The 24,418-nt window shown below is 35.2% G+C and overlaps 3 protein-coding genes across 4 annotated transcripts; all 3 read left to right on the plus strand.

Annotated features, from left to right (window-relative positions):
* The first annotated feature begins 5,837 nt into the window (after window positions 1-5,837).
* Window positions 5,838-8,892, plus strand: LOC142638685 (putative RNA-binding protein ARP1). Of its 2 annotated transcripts, none has more exons than XM_075812743.1 (6): window positions 5,838-6,237; window positions 6,359-6,518; window positions 7,051-7,183; window positions 7,407-7,449; window positions 7,658-7,886; window positions 8,544-8,892. In XM_075812743.1, exons 1-6 carry the CDS (start codon window positions 6,052-6,054, stop codon window positions 8,561-8,563), a joined length of 771 nt encoding a protein of 256 aa, XP_075668858.1. In that variant the 5' UTR covers window positions 5,838-6,051; the 3' UTR covers window positions 8,564-8,892. The 2 variants fall into 2 exon arrangements, with proteins under 2 accessions (XP_075668858.1, XP_075668856.1); XM_075812741.1 differs by having other exon boundaries at window positions 8,564-8,892.
* A 5,182-nt stretch (window positions 8,893-14,074) lies between these two features.
* LOC142638308 (uncharacterized) lies at window positions 14,075-20,743 on the plus strand. Its single transcript, XM_075812325.1, has 3 exons — window positions 14,075-14,240; window positions 14,447-19,284; window positions 20,423-20,743. Exon 2 carries the CDS (start codon window positions 14,458-14,460, stop codon window positions 19,273-19,275), a length of 4,818 nt encoding a protein of 1,605 aa, XP_075668440.1. The 5' UTR covers window positions 14,075-14,240; window positions 14,447-14,457; the 3' UTR covers window positions 19,276-19,284; window positions 20,423-20,743.
* A 1,621-nt stretch (window positions 20,744-22,364) lies between these two features.
* Window positions 22,365-23,009, plus strand: LOC142640124 (uncharacterized). Its single transcript, XM_075814219.1, has 2 exons — window positions 22,365-22,426; window positions 22,616-23,009. Exons 1-2 carry the CDS (start codon window positions 22,365-22,367, stop codon window positions 23,007-23,009), a joined length of 456 nt encoding a protein of 151 aa, XP_075670334.1.
* Window positions 23,010-24,418: the final 1,409 nt, after the last annotated feature.

Below are 24,418 nucleotides of genomic sequence, written 5' to 3' on the forward strand. Positions count from 1 at the left end.
TTTCTTTTGAAATAAGCAAGCATTTTTAATTAGAAAATTATTACATTCACAATATTTTTACGATACTTTTATAACAAATACTAGATGGTAAGCTGTTGATTCTAATTTGAATCCACCACTTAATTATTATTTTTTTGTTCGCCTATAACAGTTAGTAATAACGTGCTGCTTAAGATTTGCGGTAAAAATATTATATACATAGTATTTCTCTTTCAATTATCTTGTTTGAAAAGAAAAATATTATTATTTTTCTCCTTAATTTACGCCCGAAATTGTTCAAACCTTGAAACGAGCCATTAATCACGTACGCGGTACGAAGAAGAAAAAAACTAGTGAATAACGTGCATCCAATCATGCTATAGATTGAAGATTCTCCAACTAAATCAGATAGTATAATGCAAAATTAATAGTTCCATCATCGTCTTTGTCTCAAGTCTCAACCTCGTAGTCACAAAAGGTCAAGTCTCTATTATCTTGCCTAACATGACTACCACAATACATTAATTCAGAGTCATATGTAATGCAGTTAGCACATATCTAAACAATTGGTGGTTATAGACAATATATATTGTCTTGTTATGATCAAACAATCATATTTTAAAGATAATAAACAAGGTCACGACTATTTCAAATTCAGAGGTAATAAATTGTTACTGATATATATATCCATGACATTTCAAATCAAGTTTTAACATATGTGGTGCAAACATTTAATAATTTCAGTAGTCTGTTGTCGTCGTTAATAAGAAATTTAGGCTTGAACCTTACCTTAAAAAAAAATTTCTTGTGTAATATCTTTTTGATAAAAAGCAATTATCATGAACTCACTTAACTTACTTCAATACATAGGTTGTGCTCAATAGCCTTTTATCTTTTAAAAAATATTATAATGGATGTCTAGAATTTATGATAATCAGTAATTTAACATAGTATCGGAGTGAAAAGTTTGGAGTTCAATCCTTGTTTTCTATACTCAAAAAAATTTAGGTATTCTCATAGTATATAGTGAAATAATATTTCTTCCTCTCATATTCATAGTAGATCCTACTATGAATTTAATGAGTGGATCTCACCAGAATATGAGAGGATAAAGAATTATTTACCATGCTCTAAGAATACTTAAGAATTATACTCTATCTCCCATTTAAAATCCCACGTGTTGAACCCATTTATTAAAATGAAGTTTAAGTCCATAAATGAGGGAGAATGTTAGAAGTATGTAGATAAATAATTAAATTTATTATATTCCAATAGTTTAAATTTTTGGAAATATCAATAATTTAACATCTTGGAATGTATGTGCACATTTCTCTTATCTTACACATACAAGATAAGCATAAGAATTATAAGAAAAGATCGCCTAGGTATCACCTCAAGATCATTAGATTGGAGAAATAGCAACATTTCGTTGAATGTACCTCATGAGTCCTTAGATTCATTGAGGCCATTAATCCCACACTGTCCCAAGTTTTACTTGCACAAAATGTGTGCATGAACAAAGTCTCATATCTATTTTCCTCTCTCTTTTATAAAACTTAAAAGGTACAAAAATATTTAAAGAAATAGCAGCATTGTGTAGAATATGTGAGAATGATTTCGGGGCTGTTTGGTATATGTGTTTAAACAATAGTTTTTATTTATTTTTTTATACAAGATAGAATTCTACTTTAACCTAATCTAAGTGTATATGTGTGTGAAACTCCCTCCTGGAGACTTGAATCCCGGCCCTTACCCCCCACACTCCATAAAAACTTGTACTTGGAGGGTGACCATCGCACCAAGGGTGTGCGGTGAAAAAGTGAAAAAATACATATAATATTGATAAAAAAGTGTTAAAAAATACATATAAGTGAAAAAGTGTTAAAAAATACATGTCATATTATTTAAAAACTGAAAACATGTATTTAAACTCATGTTCATTTGTAGCGAGACACAGACACTACTCACTACTAGTCCTTACTGTTCTGGAACACCCTGAGCCCGCCATGGCCGTATTTGAATGGTCCATATGGTATATATGCATGCATGTACTGCCAAATTTGGACCAAATTGGAGCGTGAGGCACAGACGCTTGGTTGTTCGACTCTTTTCGCACAGTAGTATAATATGTCAGTTGCTGAGTCACTAAATCACATTCAAAGTGGGACCCAGTAGTACCACACTGAGTTGTAGGGTCCACGTGATCAAGCAGAGGTAGGTAAGTAATGTTGAGGATGATGCACCTCAGAGTCTCTAGTATCTTAATCTGACTTTGACTGTTTCGCTGCCTACAATACAATACAAGAAATTTGCTTGAACGTGGAAACAAACTACAGTTTGCAAACAACAATTACTTGTTAACACATATTTTGCCATACCTTTCTTCTTCTCCCCTTCTTTTATTTTATTTTGTTATCCTTTTCTATAATTTGATAGTTAAATTGGAGAAGAAAATATTAAAACTCTAAATGTCTCTCTTAAAAACATTAAGACATGCCACAACTTAATTGGCTTTATAATTTGGCTTTTGTTTAAAAGATAAAACTTAAATATAATTTTGTGGACATGATTCATAAGGACTTTCAAATAATAGGAAAAATAAACAAAATTAAATAAAATAAGTATATGATTCACATGAAACTGCTAAATAATATGAAAAATAAGCAATAAGTTAACTTATAATTAATCTCAAACAAGCACTTTATATCAAATACTAGGAAAAATGACAATTTAGCCTTAATTTTTGAACTATATAGTCAAACAGCCCAATTCTTAAACTATGTAGCAAAATACCCATATTTTAAAACTCATTATTACTGATGTCAAGTTCAATTTGGAACTTGACGTTAACTATGCCTATTTTGCCACTTCTTTGGGAAATTTGTTTTGTAAATATACACATAGAACTTAACATTACTAATGTCGATAATTAGGCAAAACTCAATATTAATAGTAACTAATATAATAGTCTATTTAGATTGAGGAAGAGGGAGGGAGAAATGAAGAATAGAGTAGAGTAGAGTAAATTTAGTCTAAAATTAGTATATTTTCAGTTAATTTTATTATATTTTTTGAACCCTAAAATTCAAAAAAAAGTAATATTTTATTAAATAGTTTGAAAAGATGATTATTTGGCTATATAGTTTAAAAATTAAGACTATGGTGTGCTAGATTGTTTGAATAGATGGTCATTTGGCTATATTAGTCATCTTGTACCTCAAATACTCGTCAGCACAGATGCTGTGGCACGCCATAATTGGCTATATAATGAAAGTGGAATCATGTTGATGATGTTGGGCTGATAATATTCCACAAGAAGGTATCTTCTCAGCGCGTGGCCGTTTCTGAAACTATGGGCCGTTAACGTATTCGCCGACCACCATTCTAAAACTACACAACGCGAAAGTTAAATTCGTTAATTTTTGGGGACCCCACAAATTTTTAATGTACGGTTTTACTACCAGTCTACCACTGCTCTGCACTCGTCTAGTTAATTACTACTTTGTCCTTGTATCTAAATATTGATACTACTATTTTTTTAAGCCATTACTTAAAATTTTATAACTCTTTATTTGAAAGATTAAATTCACAATATCAATTTTATGTCAAGAATCATGTAACTCAGTGGTATTTTTTTGTTTTCTTTTTTTTTTAATAAGGAGAAACATGATTAAAATAATTTTTCCTTTATTTGTTGTAACAATTTATAAGAAAAAATGTTATATATTTTATGATTTAAAAGATAATATATTAATGATATGCTTTTAAAAAATTACATTTTTTCTAAATAGTCAAAAAATTTGGGATGAAGGAAATACATTCTTTACCGCTTCTTTTAAATTTTTTTTTTCTTTAACTTCTTTGTGAGATAAATGGACTAATGGAGCTTGCATGCTTCTAGCAATGTCTAGCTTAAAATAAAATAAAATTTTATTCTAATTTTGTGGGGTTGAGATCATTTTCAATGCATCAGTTGCACTGAACACGTTAAGATTCGAACTTATGTCCACTTTTGAATGCATATTCATATCCCAACGTGTTTAGTACACTAATGCACTGGACACAAGTTGTTTAGTTTTGTATTCTCTAAAATTAAGTCCTGCATTCATAATTTTTGTTGCCATTGAAAGGGAATGGTTGAAGAATTATTTGGAAATCTGGGAGTTTTTTTTTCCTTACACACTTCAATTTCTTTTCTATGAATACAAACATTTCCAGCCTAGTCACAGCTAGCAACTGCTCTTTCTGTTTAAATTCATTTAAATATTTTTGGTAGTGTCTGGTGATTAGTACTATGGCACATTGTGCCACCACACGTCAATGTCCACAGATTAATTAGTCTTTATAAGAAACGTTAGCATTGTTTGTAAGATTATGATGAATTCATGACAATTGTCGATAAGAAAAAATCAAAGCACGTGCAGGAGTACCAACAAGCAAATGAGTGCCAAATTTAAAAGATGCAATATCTAGCTCAGCATATTTAAGAGCAAAACAAGTGGAAAGTGACAATTTATTGAGGAAATGTACAGGTGAAGGAAGTTAAATGAGTGAAAGAACAAAATTTACATGAAATTTGTTAAAAATAAATGGTCATATTAATAGGTATCCTTACAACAATTACCCTTGGAACAATTGCTAATAAACAATTTTAAGAAAGTTTTAACACAATTTTTATGGAAAATATAAAAAGCCGCATTTTTTATAAAAAGTTTCTAAAATTACTTAAACTAATATTCTTAGGATATTTATTAACTTTTTTCCAAAAAGAAAAGATTTTGCTGATCATCAGTAGAATATTAATCACCAAAAGGTGCAAGGGGATCTCATATGTTATATATTATTTCCAGCCCTCATTCATGCTAAAACCTAAATGGTTGCATTAGAAAATGAAAAGTAATCAAAGAGAAAAGGGTTCATGTTAAAATAATCATTCCATGATTCGATCTTTTCAATTCGTTAAAACATTATATGTTTCCATGTATAAGCAAAATATATTGACCTAAAAACTTCATAAATTTTAGGCATCTGGATTATTGATACGTTTTGAACTTATAAATGGTCAATTAGGGGTGGGGTAGGAGTATGACGAAAACCATGCAAGTCTTAGATTTGAATCTCACATAACTACACAAAGGGAAAATGAATGGACAATTAAAATGAGTTTGTCACTTTCTTGTACCTCGGAATGCTTAGTTAGATATAATTTAATTTAATTTAGATTTTAGTTAATCCAACTAATAATGTATTGATTTTAAAATAAAATAAAATAAGATAAAATTATATTATACTTCATCAAGTAACATGTTATTGGAGTATTTCTTAAGTATTTCTAGAGCATGGAGAATGGTAGTCTCTCCTCTCACGTTCATGGTGAGATCTACTCATTAAATTCATGACGGAGTCTACCATTAATGTGAGATGAAGAAGTATCATATTTTCATACTCCGAAAGTACCTAAAATTTTTTCCATATTATTAAATGGGGCACATACTAAAAAGAAACATATTAATATTTTATTTATAATAAAAGCTAATTACTTTTTATAACCGTATCTCCCACTTCAAAAATACAAATGCAACTTAATCCAAAACAACATGACTAATAAATACAACGAATATAATGACATTTCATATTACTTTGACAAAAATATTGACGACCAAATTTTTTTTTTTTTTAATGGAAGATGAAGAAGCGTGTGTGTGATCACGTTGGTCATACTCATAGCCTTACGCCAAGTCTATCTGTCTGCCTCTCTGTCTCTATGTTTTTCCCTCATTTTTTTATTCCAACCACACCCTGTACTTTCTTTTCACTCCTTCCCCTTATAAACCTTCCCTCCTCTCCCCCACAGAACCAGCCTCTCAGTTCTCTCTCTGTCAAAAACACAGACAAAGATTCAAACTTTACACTCTCAAAAAAAACACAGACAATTGAGACTAATGTTTAGCTGAGTTATTGAGTTGTGTATATATATATATATATACATAGTCTGTAACAATTTTTCACCTGTTGGGTATTAATCTTTGAGTCATTTTGTTCACTTGTTGGGTTGTGTAGAGAAGAGAGAATATGACTATGAGCAACAATATTATGGGGCAATTTGGAGACACAACACTAACCAAAGTGTTTGTTGGAGGTTTAGCGTGGGAAACTCCGAAGGAGTCCATGAGAGAACACTTTGAGAAGTACGGTGAGATTTTGGAGGCTGTGATTATCACTGATAAGGTCACTGGCAGATCCAAGGGCTATGGATTCGTAAGTGTTTGTTTGGTAGATCTTTGTTAATTTTTTTTTTCTTGTGCATGGTGGTGTCTTGTCATTGTCACATATATATGGTATTAATTGTATCTGTGTTATTTTTTATTTTTTTTTGTAGGTTACGTTCAAGGAGCCTGAAGCAGCTAAAAAGGCTTGTGAGGAGGCCACACCCATCATCAATGGCCGCAGAGCTAACTGCAACTTGGCTTCACTTGGAGCCAGGCGCCCAAGGTCTTCTAATTCCACCCCACCTCCTCCTCCTCCTCCTCCTCAACAAGGTATTCATTACACATTAGTCATATTCGACATTATGTCAGAAAGTTTTACATTTTATTAAAACAAAATAAAATTCAATAATAGTCATACAATTCCTAAATCAATATGAGACATGTAAGTTTGGCTTAACCCAAACTAAAAAAATAAAAATAAAACAGTCTATTTGGATTAGCTTTTTTTTATTAATTAATTTATTTTTAAAGTTTCTTTTTTTCAAAGTATAAATGTATTTTTGTCAACTTTAAATTTTTAGGAAAAAGGTTAATCCAAACGAATAGACATTAACAACATTCTAAAAAATTGTTATATTTATTTTGTTTTATTAGAATATATGTCATTTTACCAATTTTTATCTAGTGTGATATAGAATGAGTAACTAATAAGAAAATGATAATCTAAAATCCAAATGGGAAACTTCATTCCTATTCTTCTTTCAATTGCAAGGTTTGAAGAGGAAAATATTAATAATAATTGCACTTTTTTATAAATGTGACCATCATGGAGGTCTAATGTTGCTTGATTTACATCATGAAGGATCAAACGTTGGACCGAGGGCCACGTCAGCTGCACCGGCAAATCACGTGCAGTGGTACTATCCGGCGGGGACACCGCCTTCACCCTTTCATCATCATCAGCATCACCATCATCAGCCCGTTCCTTTCTATGGGTATGTCCACTTATGGATGGGTTTTGTGTAGAAGGTTTCTTATGTATAAGATATACATTTTGTCACTCTATAGTCATATACTGTGGGCCCGTATAATATGCATATATTCCATAAATGAGATAGTTACTGTTGTGAGTTAGATTTTGTGTGAAATAATTTATATGTACATTTTAGAAATTGACAATCTCTTATGTTATGATTTCCTTGATTACCTTATTTTCAGGTACTCTCCTACATACATTGCTACTGATATCAATTACAACCATGTAAGTGGATCTTATACAATTGAATTTGGACCACCTAATATCTAATGTTTTGGTTTGTGAATCAATCGATGAAGGAAACTCACACCAATGTCCTACATTGTCCTAGTTATTGTTTTAAGAACTAATTAATGTGCTGTTTTTTTTTTTGGGTTAATTAAAGGGTTGAGCATGTTAGGGATGTTGTTAATTTGTCTCTAATGGTACACAGAAGCTAAGCTACAATGGAGGGACCTATATGAATGGGCATTACTCTCAAGTGTATCCAGGGCAAGCTATGGTAGGTGCGAACACATTGATGCCCATGTACCCTTATTATCATTACCATCAATCACAGACAATGGGCCTACCTGCTCACATCTTCTCGCCAACTACAACGGGCCCCATTGCCACGGTCCCAGCCATCATGTCAAAACCAGCATCAATTGCTCCTAACACAGGTAAGACGCATTGATTTATGCTGTGTTTGCTCCACACCGTAACACTACCTAGTGGTCAAGTCAATGTCTTAAAAAACAAATCAAGAAGAAATCATTGGTGTCACGTGAGCCTGTCGGTCTTTGATTTGGGTTCAGCAACTGCCAACTGGCCCTTCACGAACCCACGTGGCTTAGTGGACCAAAACGTCTTTTTATTTAAGGATTTTGCTTTTATTTGGAAACTAGAAAAATAAAATAATAATTAAAAAATATATATTTATAGGGTTAATTTGACCAATAGAAGCTTAGCCACATTTACATGAAGGACAAATCTCTTGGATTTTGCCTCCTACATATTTTATGAATCAAATTCTTTTAGACCATTGAAAGAATAAGAAATAAAATATAATTTCCTTAGAAGTAGTGTTTATCTTACACACATTATTGCACACAAACATTTTTTTGCACTAGGCAAAAAAAAAAAAGTTTGTGTATAAAAATCGTGATTTCAATTTCAAGTCATGAGTTTGTGCGCAATAATTATTACATTTTTTGAAATGCGGGATGGTAATTTGATTTCCAACGGGGGTTAATTTGCTATGTTAGATTATCTGGCACATTGAGTTTGAGCCTTTGAGGCAGTATTTCAATAAATGTGAACTGATATTACAAGGACAGTTTGCTTGGCTGTGGAATAGGTACAATTGGCGCAGGAGAGAGCTTCAAAAAGGTTGGCTAAAACGGCGCTTAGTTGGCAATAACAAAGGGGAAGGTGGTGGCTGCTCAGAGCAACATTATTATCTGATCTGTTGTGGCTCTTCTTTCCGATTTTTTTTTTTCATTTTTTATTCTTATTCTAATTAGATGCAAGCTTTATAAGATTCTTTCATTCTCATTCTCTCTCTCTCTAACATCTAAGCTTGAGCTGTGAACCATTAAGAAAAATGTAACTAAGTCCATGTGTACCTGTGATTACCCATATCTGATGGGTTTCTTTTGATGGATTCAGTGAACTTTGCTACATAAAGCCTGCTTCTTTAAATAATTATTAATTACATCTCTCTCTCACACACATCTAATACTCTGCAAGCATTCGTATATTTGTAGTTGAGTAACGTAGAGACACAAAAGTTCATGACTACAAAATTTTAGATAATAATTGTGATTCGTGTAATATCATATGTGTTAACCATAAAAATATTACTTTATTGTGTACGAATCATAACATAGATGTCTTTCATCTAAACCTTTGTGGAAAAAAAAAAGGTTACGAAACTTATTGCTTTTAATTCTCCTCTAGTTAGGCTTTACTTTAGTTAATTTTTGCTGAGGAAATATAGAATTGCTTTGGGAGACTTTTGTGGTTATGGTATTCCAGCTCTTCCTAATACCAAAAATTAAAAAAAAAAAGTATCATGTTCTCTTTGCAACAGAGCAACTCCATGCATCAAGGCATAATCAATCTAGTGCAATCATATCTACTTATAATATCAAAGAGTGCAAATTAAACATAACCAAAATGAGTAAAAAAAAAGAGTTAGCTATGACCTTGTCTCAACAACCATGAGAATTCTGATAAGTACAATGATAAGAAAGAAAAAAAAAATGCTAGGAAATGACTGCTCAACGGTTTTTTAGGTGGTTGAATCAACCCCTTGTAAAGAAATAATTAATAACTGTGGTGACCGGTGAGTAAGAATAAACACAATAGTTAATCATCCAATCAAAAAAAAAAAGCACAAAGTTAAGAAGGTTGACCTCCCATCACTTAGCTGATAAATATGACAATGATCTGGGAGAGAACAAAATGGATTATGTGAAATTAGACTAGTATATTACATATTGGACAAAGTTTAATTATAAAATTGATTGTAATTTTAGATTACAACTTTACTTAATATCTTTTTATTGGAGATGAATTTTGACAAATCCATTACTGGATTACATCTTCTTTTTATATTCTCTATTCTTGCAAAATTTCTTAAAAATTAAAGATAAATAGTTATGTCATCAATAAACTATTTAAATTGTAAGTTTTTGTAGTTTAAAATTATTCATAAAATATAAGTTTATAGATCATATAGTAAATAATATCCAATTAACATAAAATTTGACATGTACATTAAGAGTGAAAAGAACATACATTTTAACGGTTAAATTTTCAAAACATGCAATAATGTTTATTTTATTAAGTAAAGTTGTAATTTTAAGTTATAACCAATTTTATAGCTAAACATTGGCCTTATGCATTCCTCTTTTTTTTTTTTGAAAGCGCCTTATGCATTCCTCTTGTATAAAAGTAAAAGCAGATCTCATATTTTGGATTCTGCGCATAGAATCTACATTTATATGGGCAAGTTGCACTCACAATACATGCACTCGGTGTATTTATTCTGCTTGACACCTATCACTTGAAACTATAGCACAAAGACCACTATGCTTCCGTAATACTTCATCATGATCATATCTATCATCTAACCTAGGATTGGCTCCAGAAATTAGTAGAATTTGGATGGACTTTCACATTTTGCTAGACATGACATGAATGATTAGACTCTTGACCTAATGTTTTGTAATGCTACTACACACATCAAGAGTTTTACAAACTGTCATCATAAGTTCCATTCAACTGTCACATCTACCAACAAGCACTATATCAACTATTTACAACAAACTTGCAATAAAACTCTTAGAAATTGAATATAAGATGGACTGATCAGCTATATTATTTTCACATGGATTCATTATTATTTTTCTATTACTAACGGTCGATTATCATAGTTAAATTGTCACATCAAAATCTTGTCTCTTTATTTTTTTAAGATTTGTGTATTAATTCTTAGTTATTTTTGTTTCATTTAATTATGGAGAAGAAAATCTTATAATTCGTTAGACGTATAACTAATTTGTAAGATAAATGAAATTGAATAAATTGAGGAAAAGTTGTAATTCGTGCTTTGATATACAAGAAATTGGATTATCAATTAACATTTTCATCAGTGATTCAGTTCGGTCTTTCAGCTCTCTTCGATAATAATGTAGCCATCAATTAGTGGCAACCACAAGAAATAGAGGACAATACGGGTCAAAGACCCTTACGTTTTAAACCATTACGAGCGACACAATTAATTAGGGCCCAATTTCTTGAACAACCCTTTCACTTAAGCAAGTTCAAGGCCCTGAAAGGCCATCCCAGGGCTCAGCCTCAAAGCCACAATTTTCCACTGGTGAACCTTATGCAAATCCTACAGCCCATCTAATTTCACAAATGGGCTGGATCTTAGGCCCAACCTGGTTTTCACAATCTTAATGTTAAATACACTCAATTAGGTTTGGTGGCACTACCCAAAAAAAAGTTGGGTCCAAAGGAGAGTCCACCCTTTTGAGAGAAAAACTTAGCCCAATTGCTCATTTTGGTACAATTTTAAACTTTTCTCAAAAAACAGATTATAGCCTATATGGATTAGAAAGGTAATTTCTTTCACATACATGGCCAAGCGATTTAATTTAATTTGATAATTACCAACATGTAAAAGCAGTATGCCAGTATATATATTACTTAGCAAAAATAGAGTCATTCGAAATCCTCATTCTATGAGGTAGTTTAGAGCCCAATCTTGTTTTAATGTAGTTTATAAATGCAATATGAAAATATTTTCCAGCAGATTAATACCATAATTAGAAGGATTTTGTGCCCAATAAATTTGTGTGTTGTTGTCTTGTTGAGGATTGATAGATATTTTTAGGTGGTGACAAATCTTCTATCAAGGTTTTAGGAGCAATGAGTCATACTAAGACCACAAAAACTTACATAATTTTTGTCACAACTAGCCATGTGGTGAGTTGTGAGTGGTGACTCATAACTCACCACACGACCGGTTGTAGCAAAAATTAAGCAAGTTTTTGTGATATTTCATTTTTCAGTTTTTAGAAGTAAAGTTCAAGAAGAGTTTAAAAAACTTTATGGTTTTTTTAATTTAAAAAAAAAAAAACTTTATGGTTTAGTTGCAAATCCTAAAAAGAGTAAGTTTTAATGCTACAGTATCACCAAATGGGAAGAAACCGATTATAATTCTAAAATTCAATGAAAGCGCTCTACCAATAAGGTACTTGGGTGTACCAATTGTTTTAGGAAGATTAAGTGCATAAGCTTGTAATTTCTTACTACAGAATATCACTTTTAGAATTAACTCGCGTATATTTTGTTGAGAAAATTATCTTATAAAACGTTTTCATAAGACTACTTTCTCATAATATGTGTGTACTCCATGTGGTATGAGAGGTAGTCTTCTGATCTACCCTCTCCTTTTACTAGGAGGGTTTAATTGGTTTCCTCATAATTATATAGCATCTTAATTTATTTGTACTCTTTTGCATATTTCTAAAGAAGATCATAGCCATTTAACTGGTATTTCTAAAGGTCATAGCCATTTAACTGAAGCGTAATAGACTAATAGTTCCTTTGGATTGGTATTGAACACCCGCTGGTAGAAAATAAAAGTGGCATTGAATCTAGTGCATATTCTAGGAGAAAAAACGATGGTTTAGGTTGAAAAGGATTGAGGATTAGAATAAGGTAGTCATAATGAAACATATATGGAATATTTTTACACAAGTGAGCTGAATTTGGATAACTTTAAATGAAGCAAAGTTCATTGAAAAGAAGGAGCTTGTAGAATGTAAGAATTCACCTAAGTTGCACTCAGGGGATGGAGTAAACTCATAAATTTAGCAAGGTCCCTTCTATGTTTTATGATGGGTGTTGGCAAGAACATACGTCTATGGCTTGATTGATGGCATCCACTAGTCATACATGATGCTGCAAGTAACGTGAAAGCAAAAGTGGCTAGTGTGCTTCAATGGATGGAATGTCACATGGAACCTGCTATCCATATGCACTTGTGGCTTTTGAAAAACATTCAGAGACACACACTCTTGTACACACCTTATCATAACTAGTACATGTATTAAATGGTGATTGAATTAATTTTCACAAGTATCAGTGGTGGTCTTCATGTGAAGTTGATGTAATCCAAACATAAATTAACAGATGTGCAAGTTGTGTTAAAGTGTGTGGCAAATGTGTCTCTAAATAGCTATATCAATTTGCGTTTGATAAAAACAAATAAACCTATTTAGAATTCTTCCAAATCAAGTTATTAATGAAGTAGTGACACTTGAAGTGCAATAAGATTAAAGATGCCATAAGTGAAAGGGAGGTGATTAATTTGATTTTCAATTGTCATACCTAAGTATGCCTTTTATTTTGTGACTAGCATTCAATAACAAACTAACAAGCAGGGGCAAGATGCTACAACAGGCTATATCACTTCTTCAACTAATGAAAATTATCTTATGCAATTGCTCCCCTGTAAATTAATCACATGTTGCATGGTATGTAGTTACTCTATGGGATGAGTTTGGCTTGTTTTTAGTGCTTTTATGCATGAGAGACAACACAAGCATGATACATATCTTACAAAGGAACTAGATAGAAGTTTTTAATCTCAAGAAATTAGAAAATGTAAGACCACAACTTTTTTATGCCATAACTCTAATGTAAGAAATTGTAAATGATAAGTTTACCCACTTCCCCCCACCCAAAAAAAAAAAACTATAAATGATAAAGGAAAAATGGTAGAAAAAATATATATAATTACAGAACAAATACTCTTAAAATAATAGTTAATAATCTATTTAAAGAAATTTTTGATGGAAAAAAAATAATTAATATTTTAAAACTAATTTTTTTTTATTTGCCATAAAAGTAATGTTAAAACTTTTTAAAAATAAATTGTTAACGGTTAACCATTGCATTAAACACAGCCGTTAACATGACTTAGGTATGTGCGAAAGTAATAAGGTAAAACCGTAAAAGTTATGGTCTTGGATAAACTCCTCTCGGCACACTTGAAAATTTACCCCAGGTAAAGACATAAGTCTTCTAACTTGACACGTAGCTAAGTCTTATTGAAACCCATTGACTTCATGCCACGTTGGCAAAACAAGACAGCCATTTTCCCTTGCAAAGGTTGGTGCCCAAAACGTGGTCTCACACTATTGGACTGTCATCTATTGTTTGTGAAACACAAAGTATCCCCCTCTGCACTTCCCTTGAAAATTTAACAAAGCTGTAAGTGCTGACCAATCACTGGAAAGAGAAAAGGACAAGGACGCATTATATTCGGCCTCTTTTACTATTACTATATTTTTTATTATTTATTTTTTAGATCTCTCTCTCTCTCTCTCTCTCTCTTTCTCTCTGTGTGAGAAAGTACACCCACCTTTGCCCAGTACTCTCTCTCTCTCCGAACTCTTTTATCTCTGTTTAAACCCCAAACCCAGTGAGTTTTCATTTCCAGAGGATCTGACAAGGTACTTAAAACAATCTTAACCCTTCAACTAGTTTTGTTTTCTGATAAAGTTTGAATCTTTATGCTAAGCTTTACGTAATCTATCATCTTTGTTGATTGTATGATTAGATTTGTACATTTCTGTCATTAGGGTTTATGAGTTTGTGAAAAATTTTAAAAATTTTGTTGTCAAAGAAGCTGTTTTTGATGGTTTTGAAATTGACCCAGATACTTTTTTTATGGATGAGAACAAGGACATGGATGTTTGTGTGAAAAGTGTTTCTGAGTCTGCTACTACTGTGATAGTTAGTGAGCATGTAGCTAGTGGGAAACTAGTTGAGGGTTCTTTGTCTGAGGGGGTAGAGGATGGTGGGGGTTGCAATGGGGATGATGATATTATGGTGGGGGTTTTGGGTTCTGATGTGTATGTAGATGGTGTTTGTACTGATGGGGAGGCAGCACGGGGCGGGGTGGTCGAGGAAGAGACGGGCTTAGAGGGAGGTGTTAAATCATTGGAGGGAGATGGTGTAGTTAGTGAATTGGGTTTAAAGGGTGAGGAAGTGTCAAATGTTGGAAGCAAGACTAAGGTTGAAGGGTCTTCAGGGGTAGTGGAGTCCATAGAGGAAAGAACCCCAGTTGACACAGTGGAGGAGGTTGGGGTTGTGGTGAGGGAGGAGGGAAATATAGAGGGAGGAGCAGTCAAGGGTGCTGTAGAAAGAGGGAAGGAAATGGGTGGGAGTGATAATGGAATTGATGATGTGACATCACGGGATGTCGGAGCTTTGGATGACAAAGATCGAAATGGTGGAATTGTAAGTGGGGTTAGTGGTTCTTTGCCAGTTGTGGGTTCCACATGTGAAGAAACAAAAGTTGTTCATGTAGGGGAAATTGTTGTGGTTGCCAGGGAGGAGGGTTTAGAGCAAGAAATGGCTGAGAAGGGTGCAGATACAGGTAGGGAAGCAGTTGGTGATGGAGGTGATTCTATTGAGGATAGGAGTTCACAGGAAGTTGGGGTTTCGGATGATAAACCAAGGAATGCTATTATAATTGAAAATGGTGTTGGGGATTCTTCTGTTGCTGTGGATATAGAGAGAGGATTGGTTGTGGATGGTGCTGAGCAAGGTGGGGAGTTGGCTGAGGATGGGGTTGATGCAACCAATAAATTGAAGAAACAAAAAGTTGGTGTTTTGGGTGATGAAGTTTGGAATCCTGGAATTAATGCTAATGTTATATGTACTTCAACAATTGTGAAAAATTCAAGTTTACAGACCCAAGTTGTTGAGGAAAAATCCTCAGTGGCAGTCAGTGTGGAGGGATTGAATCCCAAAGTTGATGCTTCTGGCACTAGTGATCTGGAAGGTGTTGTTTCTAGTTCTGGAAGAGATCAAAGTTCAATGGTAAGGACAACCTGTGGAGGAACAGAAAAAGATGTTGCAAATCTCAAATCATTGGATGAAGAAAGCAAAGGTTCTGCTACAGGTGAAGTTGTAGGAATATATAAAGAAGATGTCTTGCATTCTAAAGTTGAAGGAATGGAAACTGTTGCTATTGACAAAAAATCTACTTGTTCAGTGGAGGAACAGCAGAAAAAGGTTGAAAAAGTGGGTGGGAGCTTTAAAAATCACAGCCATGTATCTTCTGATCCAGTATCTTCACATCTGTCAAATCAAGTAGTTGTTAGAGGTGAAGATAAGGGTCCCTTGAACTCTGAATCAGACCAGCACTTTAAGCTTGAAGAATGCATAGACAAAAGCTCTGCTCAAGTTAATTCAAATATAGGGCAAGAGATGGAAGTTGACAAATATGGTATTGATTCTGCGCCAGTTTGTTTACATGCAGGATTAGAAAAAGTTGAACATTCAGTAAAGGTTGAGACAATTTGTATGAGCACTGCAAGTCATGGGAATGTATCTTCAGATTCAACATCAACTCAAGTAGTTATTGTTGTGGATTCTGTTGCTAAGGATGACAAGGTTTCAGTTCCAAATGTTGAAGTTCCAAACACCGTTGAGATGAAATCGTCTTGCTCAGAAACTGCTCTGGTGGACTGTGAAGCAGTCCAAGATTCCAATGTTGAAGTTCCAGGGTCTGCTGAAAAAGATAAACCATTGGAGTCTGAAGAATGCTTAGAACAGGGTGTGGCTGGTGGTCTTTCTCAGCTTGATTCTGATGTAGGGCCAGAGACTGAAGTTAAAAAACAGGTTGCCAATGCTGAATGTGCAGATGTGGCATCCTCAGACCAGCCAACTCAAGTAGTCACTGAAGTTGAAGCTGACGTGGCAGCAGTGGATGGAAATGTTCTTCTAAATCCAAATGTTGAAATGGATATCCAAGTCATTGACAGAGGGGAAACTGTTCCAACGGACACTGAGGAAATTTCAAATTCCAACGTTGAAGTAGGAGGATCTTTGGGGTTTGAAGAGTGCTTAGACAGGAGCATGGAATGTGCAGATGCAACATCCTCAGACCAGCCAACTCAAGTAGTAGCTGAAGTGGCAGCAGTGGATGGAAATGTTCTTTTAAACCCAAATGTTGAAACAGATACCCAAGTCATTGACAGAGGGGATATTGCTCCAATGGACACTGAGGAGGTAATAAATTCCAACAATGAGGTACCAGGATCTGTGGAGTTTGAAGAGTGCTTAGACAGGAGCATGGGATGTGCTGATGCAACATCCTCAGACCAGGAAACTCAAGTAGTTGCTGAAGCTGATGCTGAAGTGGCAGCATTGGATGGAAATATTATTTTTAATCCAAATGTTGAAACAGATACCCAAGTCATTGCTCCATTGGACACTGAGGAGGTTTTAAATTCTAACATTGAAGTACCGGGATCTGTAGAGTTTGAAGAGTGCTTAAATAGGAGCATGGCTGGTGATCTTGCTCAGGTTGACTCAAAACCTGGGCCTCAGGTTGGAGTTGAAGGTCAAGTGATGGAAGCTGAACATGTTGGTTTTCATGGAGAGCAGGAAATTGAAGATGAGGAAGACAATACTGATACTGAACAGTCAAAAGGCGATGATGAGAAATTTGTTAAACCTACAGCTCTGAATCTAGGAGGTACTGTTACAGTTCATCAAGCTACTTATCAGCTGCCACCAGAAAATGAAGGTGAGTTTGTTGTATCAGATTTAGTCTGGGGTAAAGTGAGGAGTCATCCATGGTGGCCCGGGCAAATATTTGATCCATCGGATTCATCTGAGAAGGCATTGAAACATCAGAAAAAGGACTGTTTTTTGGTAGCATATTTTGGGGATCGAACATTTGCTTGGAATGAAGCATCTCAGTTAAAGCCCTTTCGAACACATTTCTCCCACATAGAGAAGCAGAGCAATTCAGAATCATTTCAGCATGCTGTTGATTGTGCTTTGGAAGAAGTCTCAAGACGAGTAGAGTTTGGGCTAGCATGCTCTTGCATACCAAAAGATGCATATGACAATATTAAATTCCAGGTTGTTGAGAACACTGGGATCCGGCAAGAATCAAGTACAAGAGATGGAGTGGACAGATCTGCAAGTGCTGATTTCTTTGAACCTGATAAATTAATTGAATACACAAAAGCCTTGGCACATTTCCCATCTGGAGGCAGTGATCGGTTGGAGCTCATGATAGCCAAGGCTCAGTTGCTGGCCTTCTATCGTTTAAAGGGATACTGTAGTTTGCCTGAATTCCAATTTTGTGGACAGTTGTTGGAAAATGACACAGATACTTCAGTTTCTGAGGAGAGAATGCATTCGAGTAATGTGATTGAGCATGCCACTACTCTTTATAAGGATGATGAGCTAACTTCCTCTGGACAGGAAATTTTGAAAAGCCGTAACAGCCCTTCCAATAAACGTAAACATAATTTGAAGGATGGTGTATTTTACAAAAAGAAAGAGAGAAGCTTGTCAGAGTTAATGAGTGGGGCGATAGATTCTCCAGATGATGATAATTTGTTGGATGAAAACACCACTGGTACTATGGTTTCACCATCCTCTGGCAAAAAACGGAAGGTTTTAGATTACCATGATGACTATGGGCCACAAGAAGGGAGAAAAACTATTTCCTTTGCAAGAGTTTCAAATACGACACCACCTCCTTTCCCCAAGCCATCCTTTAAAATTGGTGACTGTATCCGGAGAGTTGCAAGCCAACTGACTGGGTCTTCTTCTATCCTGAAGTGTAACAGTGAGAAGTTCCAGAAGCTAGATGGAAACTATGATATAACTGCTGGGGATGAAGCTGATGTTTCCTTCCAAGATTCTGAGGATGCCCAAAGAGGGAGGATGATTGTTTCAACAGAGTATTCATCACTAGATGATTTGCTATCACAACTTCAGATGGCTGCACAAGATCCCCTGAAAGGATACGGTTTCTTGAATGTTATTGTTAGTTTCTTCTCTGATTTTAGGAATTCGATAGTATCAGGCCAATATTCTGAGAGGGAGTTGTTGGCTACTGATAAAGTCAGCGGTAAAAGAAAAAAAGCATCTCATGCTGTTGCTGGGTCACCTGAAACATTTGAGTTTGAGGATATGAGCGATACTTACTGGACAGACAGGGTCATCCAAAATGGTTCTGAAGAGCAGCCTTCACGTAAAAACAAAAAGAGAGAGTATCAAATTGTCCCTGTTGAACTTAAACCCATTCAAGTGAACCGTAGGCCATATTCCAGGAAGCGATATTCAGAAGGTTACGATGCTGCGGCAGCTGAGAAACCTGTTGGCTATGTGGATGAGAACTCACCGGCTGAAATTCTTATGAACTTCTCCGAGGTGAACTCTGTTCCTTCAGAAACTAACCTGAACAAGATGTTTAGGCGGTTTGGACCCTTAAAGTTATCTGAAACAGAAGTTGATCGTGATATGAGCCGTGCTAGAGTGGTTTTTAAGAAGTCTTCTGATGCAGAAATTGCTTATAGTAGTGCTGGAAGGTTCAACATTTTTGGATCAACGGTAGTAAATTACCAGCTTAACTATACTCCATCTGCTCTCTTCAAAGCTTCTCCAATGGACACATCCCAGGACCATGAGATGCAACTTGATCTTGCCTCTCTTGAAGTTAATCTAGTTTGAAAGTTTCAGGTATATATCTACATCTGAATCAGATTTTGATATCAATGATGTTTTGGATTTCTCCCATGTTTGCTTAAGTACCACTGGTTATCATTTTCAATTCTGAAAGGGTGAAAGCTAATAATAACTCCATATAGCTGTCCGCTAGACTTAGACTCGAGTGGGTATTAGTTGAAAGTGTTTAAATTGGGAGAGAGGAAAGAGATCATTTTATACCTTGTAACAGTTGGAACAAAAGTGAAAGGAAAAAGGATCTCCGGACAATTTGGATAGGCTGTTCTTTATGTGATGGAGAAATTTATATAATTAGAGCATTCTCATCAAAGGTGTTAAAAATGCTAAATGCTATTTTTTAGCATTTTTAACACCTTAAATCATAAAAACATACCTACAATAAAGATGTCATCTGCTAAAAAATTTGACATCTTGCTATGGTGATCTTTCATTTTTGAAAGCGCACTGTAGCAAGATGTTATAATTTTTTAATGTTTTCTTCAACTGAGAGAGAGAGAGAGAGAGAGAATAAAAAAGAATATTTAAATCAAATGGTAAAAAAAATAGAAGTTTTGATTTAAGGGTTATTGTAAAGTGATGTGTTAAATGCAATAAAGTTAGGTTTTTAGATGCTAAATGCTAAAATTTTTACAACTCTTATGAGAATGCTCTTAAGGGGGTCTCTTTGGTGGCTGTTACACTGTTACTATAACCATTGAGAATGCGATCAGTGCTTGAATAGACTTCTGTGATTACTATTGCCTTTTGCTTAACTTCCTTACATTTTGTTACTTTTTCTTGGTTTTTTTTTTCCCTCTTTTTTTTGGGGGGGGGGGGGGGGTGTGGTGGTGCACCAATTTATGAGCCTAGACACCAACTCTGCTTGTGTTTTTAGTGTCATTTTTTGTTCATGGTTGGTCCCAAACCTGGAAAATGGAGAAGGGTTGTGATACATTGATTGCGAGCATAAAATTTAGTCACATTATTATCATGATGTAGAGAATGATGAGCTAATGAGCTTCTGAAATCTGCTGCTTTTTTGGACTGAATTCTACCATGTGGTGCACTTTCATATCTAATTTCTTATCTTCTATAACTTTTAGACGTGGTTTTCTATATGTTTACATACCTATTGAAATAAATTTTATTATAGGGGAAGTGAAGATGCCGAAAAGAAAAGGTGGATGTAATGATATTGATGATGATGATGCATAGCGCATAATTATCTGAATGAGCTGCTGAAGAAGGTAACCCAGACTGTTAATTCATGTGGTTATCTCTTAATTATTCTGCTCTGGTTTCTTCTTGTTTTGTTTTTATCCAAGATGAGTAATTTTGCTTTGCTCTGTAAGCTTTTGCATGATCCATGTAATGATGTAATCATTGTACAGAAATGTTAACTGACCTTTCCAAATGATTGTTATCCTTGGCGGCTATAAGATTTGGGTATGGGTCATGTCCTCTTATTATCAAACAGGTCTCATATTTCTCTTTATATTACAATTATCACTGTCAAAACCATGGTGAAGATAACTTGGTTTTGTCGCTGAGCTTAGCTTTTCAAGCATCAGCATTGCTTTGGGATATTTGATGGATCACAGTGAGAGCCCGTCACACTGAATTTGATGCTTTCATGAGATTTTATGTTTATCTTGAAAGTGTTATAATAACATTAGTTACTGCAAAAATAGATTAGAGAAGTATGTAAATTATATTCTAGGTGTTTTATGTAATCAGATAGCATTTTCATGATAACAACTTGGTAAGTTAAATCCTCTTTTTCTTCTCTATTATATGTGACAATTGTACTACAGTCAATTTTGTGGAAATAGTACTTCATTACAATATCTGATTGGCCCTGAAACGATAAACTTAATTGAGGGAAGATCTTCTCATCCTTGATCATATATTCTTAGCCTAATTTGCTTATTGTGAATGAGTATTAGTTGTATAACTGCACCTTAAAAATGCAGTGTTATAAAAAGTTGTACATTCTCGCTGGAGGTGAAATGAGTTCGTCCAAACAAAGCAGTAATTTATTTTTAGGCCCAAACCTTTTCTACCTAAAGCCTTAAACATTTATGTGTATTGACGGGGCATGTAAACATTATAATGACTAAACCCCCCAAAAAAATAAATGTCAGTATAAATTAGAGATCCAAGTGACATATGATCAACACCTACCTTATTTTTTATTCACTTTTTTTATACAAGCATTTTTCCGGAGTCAGATAAGAAAATTAACCAAAATTAAAAGTTCCATGTTATAGTTACTGAGCAACATATGCTAGTAAACCTTGTGCAATTTGTTGATCTTAGTCCTGGCATAGTGCATCACAGCTTTGGCTGTCCAATCAGCGTGACTAATTCTTCTACGTATCATGGCTCCTTTTCCTCATACAAGTGGAGGATGACCACCTTCTTCAGATTCCTCTCTTTTGCAATTATCAGAACTTCTCTCATTAGTCATTACAAGACAGGTCACAATCAGTTTATTCTAGTTTCCCCAAATGTAACTCTCAATAAGGTATCTCTTGATTTATCAAAAAAAGAAGGCATCTCTTGTAATAAATAGTTAAATACTTTTTCTCTTCCAGTCTTGTAAATCCCATCTAAAACATTAATGCTATATTTGAAAGTTTGGAGAGTAGAGGGGAGGAGTGTAGTTGGGAGGAGAGTAGAGAGGAATTGTTATCCTACACATTGTTTGGATGTTTTTAAAATTAAGTAAGAGGAGAAATAATTAGCTTTTCCTCTTATTTGAATGTTTTAAAAATTATGATGGAAAGAAGAGGAAATGATTAAATATTAGACAAATTTACCCTTATTTGAAAATGGACTTGTAACATTGTTCTATGATGGAAATGAGCAATATGAAACCATGTTTGCTCTCTAGAGAAGAGGAAGTGGAGCTGGCCTGAAGTAATAAAAAGGTGAAGGATATTCACCACGCTGATTTCAATAATGGATCTAGGGAGGGTTCTCCCTTTCCAGGATTCCATAACACAAGAACTTTCTTCGAAGGTACCTTCAAGGATAAGCTCGTAGGTGATATACCAGGAGCGTATGTGAAAGCTTTTGAGTTTGAGAGTCTTATGGATGAAGATGTGGAGTCTGATGGTGAGAATGAGGAGGATGCTAATCGGAATCGGGTTGGGTAGGTGAATGTTAGGCTTTCTAAGGAAACGAAGCTGCGTATTAGAGGTCCTTGGTCGAGAGCCATCATTGTCAAGCTCATCGGTAGGTTAGTGGGTTTTGCTTACTTAAAATCTAAACTTAGCCAACTGTGGAGACTATCGGAAAGAATGGATTGTGTGGATTTTGGGTTTGGTTTCTTTCTGGTCAGATTCTTTTCTAATGAGGACCTTGATGCAGTTCTTATGAAAGGTTTGTGGTTTATAGGAGACCACTTTCTTTCTATAAGACCATGGGAGCCTTTTTTCAAGTCGTCGATGGCAAATGTGTCTGTCATTACTGTCTGGATCCGTCTTTGTGAATTACCCATTGAGCTTTACGATGCAGAGGTTTTGAAGCAGATTGGGGAGTCTATTGGTAAGGTCTTAAGGATTGACTCCCACACGGCCATGGAAGCTCGTGGTAAATATGCAAGGCTTTGCATTCAAGTTGATGTCAATAAACCGTTGGTGAATACTATCTGTATTGGACACTTCGAGTGGGTAGTGAGTGACCTACAAAGGTATTCACAGTCTCTGTTTTTCTTGTGGAAGGCTTGGGCATAAGGTGAATGGGTGTCTGTACACCATTCGAAAGGAAAGAGAGCCACCAATCCCGATGGAGGAAGCTTAGACCATGTGTTCTAACATGCCACGAGATTCACATGATGCTCAGCCATCTTCTCAAGTGCATGTTGTGGTGGATGTGGGTGAGTCACCAAAGGTGGATGGGTCGTATGGTCCGTGGATGGTGGTGGGAAAAAGGATGTACGGGAGGAAGGGGACCAAGCCAGGTATTAGTATGGATAGCACAAGGAAAGCCACCTGGCATTCCTCACTTCAACCACCTCCAAGAAGTCTGGACTGGGTGAACACGTCGAGCAGTGGTCCCACGGGTACTCAGGGTATGCCACAGAAAGATGTCAACATTAATGATGGAGGGTATTCCAAGAAGGGGTTAGCAAAATGGGCTTTAAAACCCAGCGGGTATGTGGGAGGTTCTAACTCGGGCCCGTCTAGTAACAAGTTGGGGAATGTTAAGTAAAAAATTACAAGCTCAACCCAATTTAGTGGCACAAGCCCAAGCCCATCAGGCCATGCGAGTAAGAATATGCCGTCCTCAGTGAAGGGTAAGAAAGCTTTAGCTAGAGGCTCTCCATCTAAAGCAAAAACTAGTAACGTCGACAACCCATTGTCAAAACTTCTTGCTGTGAATATCACCTCTCTCTCCTCTGACTGTGTCTCTTCTCCCAACCGTGATACTATTGGGCCTTCAAACTCCTTCGAGTTCACGGCTTCATCCACAGCTGGATTAGAGCTTCACGGTGACAAAGGCAGTGCTCTTAAAGCCGATATCAGTGTAGAAACAGTGGGGAAGTCTTTGTGTTCTTCAGCTAAGCTCGTTGCTCTCACCAAATTAGAGGATGGTGACGATAGGTTTGGAGCTCCCTCCTTCCCTTGTGTCAGTGAGGGGTCAGGCTGTGAGGAGGTGGAAGTTGCTTGTATGGATTTGGAGGATGGGTCTGAAGTTCCCTCATCTGATTGATTTTTGGTCTTTTCTCTTTTGCTCGTCCACCGTGAATTTTTTAATTTGGAATTGTAGAGGGGCACTGAAGCCTGCCTTTCAAAATTACATTCATGAGCTTACTCAGAGGCATGATCTAGCCATTTTTGTGATCATGGAAGCGAAGTTGGGAGGAATTAGAGCAAAAGAGATCACGAATAGGTTACTTTTGATGGGGTAATTCACACAGAAACTATTGGTCTCTCGGGTGGTCTTTGGTTACTGTGGAATACTGATATTGTATTGGTGGAGGAGCTAGCCAGAACAGAGCAGGAAATTCATGTTGAAGAGAAGGTGCGTGCTTCTAACCTTTCTTGGACTTTTTCTGCTATTTATGCTAGTCCTAAGAGTGAAAAAAGAGGTATTTTGTGGAATAACCTTTCAAAGGTTGCCGAACTTCATATAAGCCATA

This window comes from Castanea sativa, chromosome 6 (genome assembly GCF_040712315.1).
Source record: "Castanea sativa cultivar Marrone di Chiusa Pesio chromosome 6, ASM4071231v1".
In the NCBI taxonomy this organism is placed as follows: domain Eukaryota; kingdom Viridiplantae; phylum Streptophyta; class Magnoliopsida; order Fagales; family Fagaceae; genus Castanea; species Castanea sativa.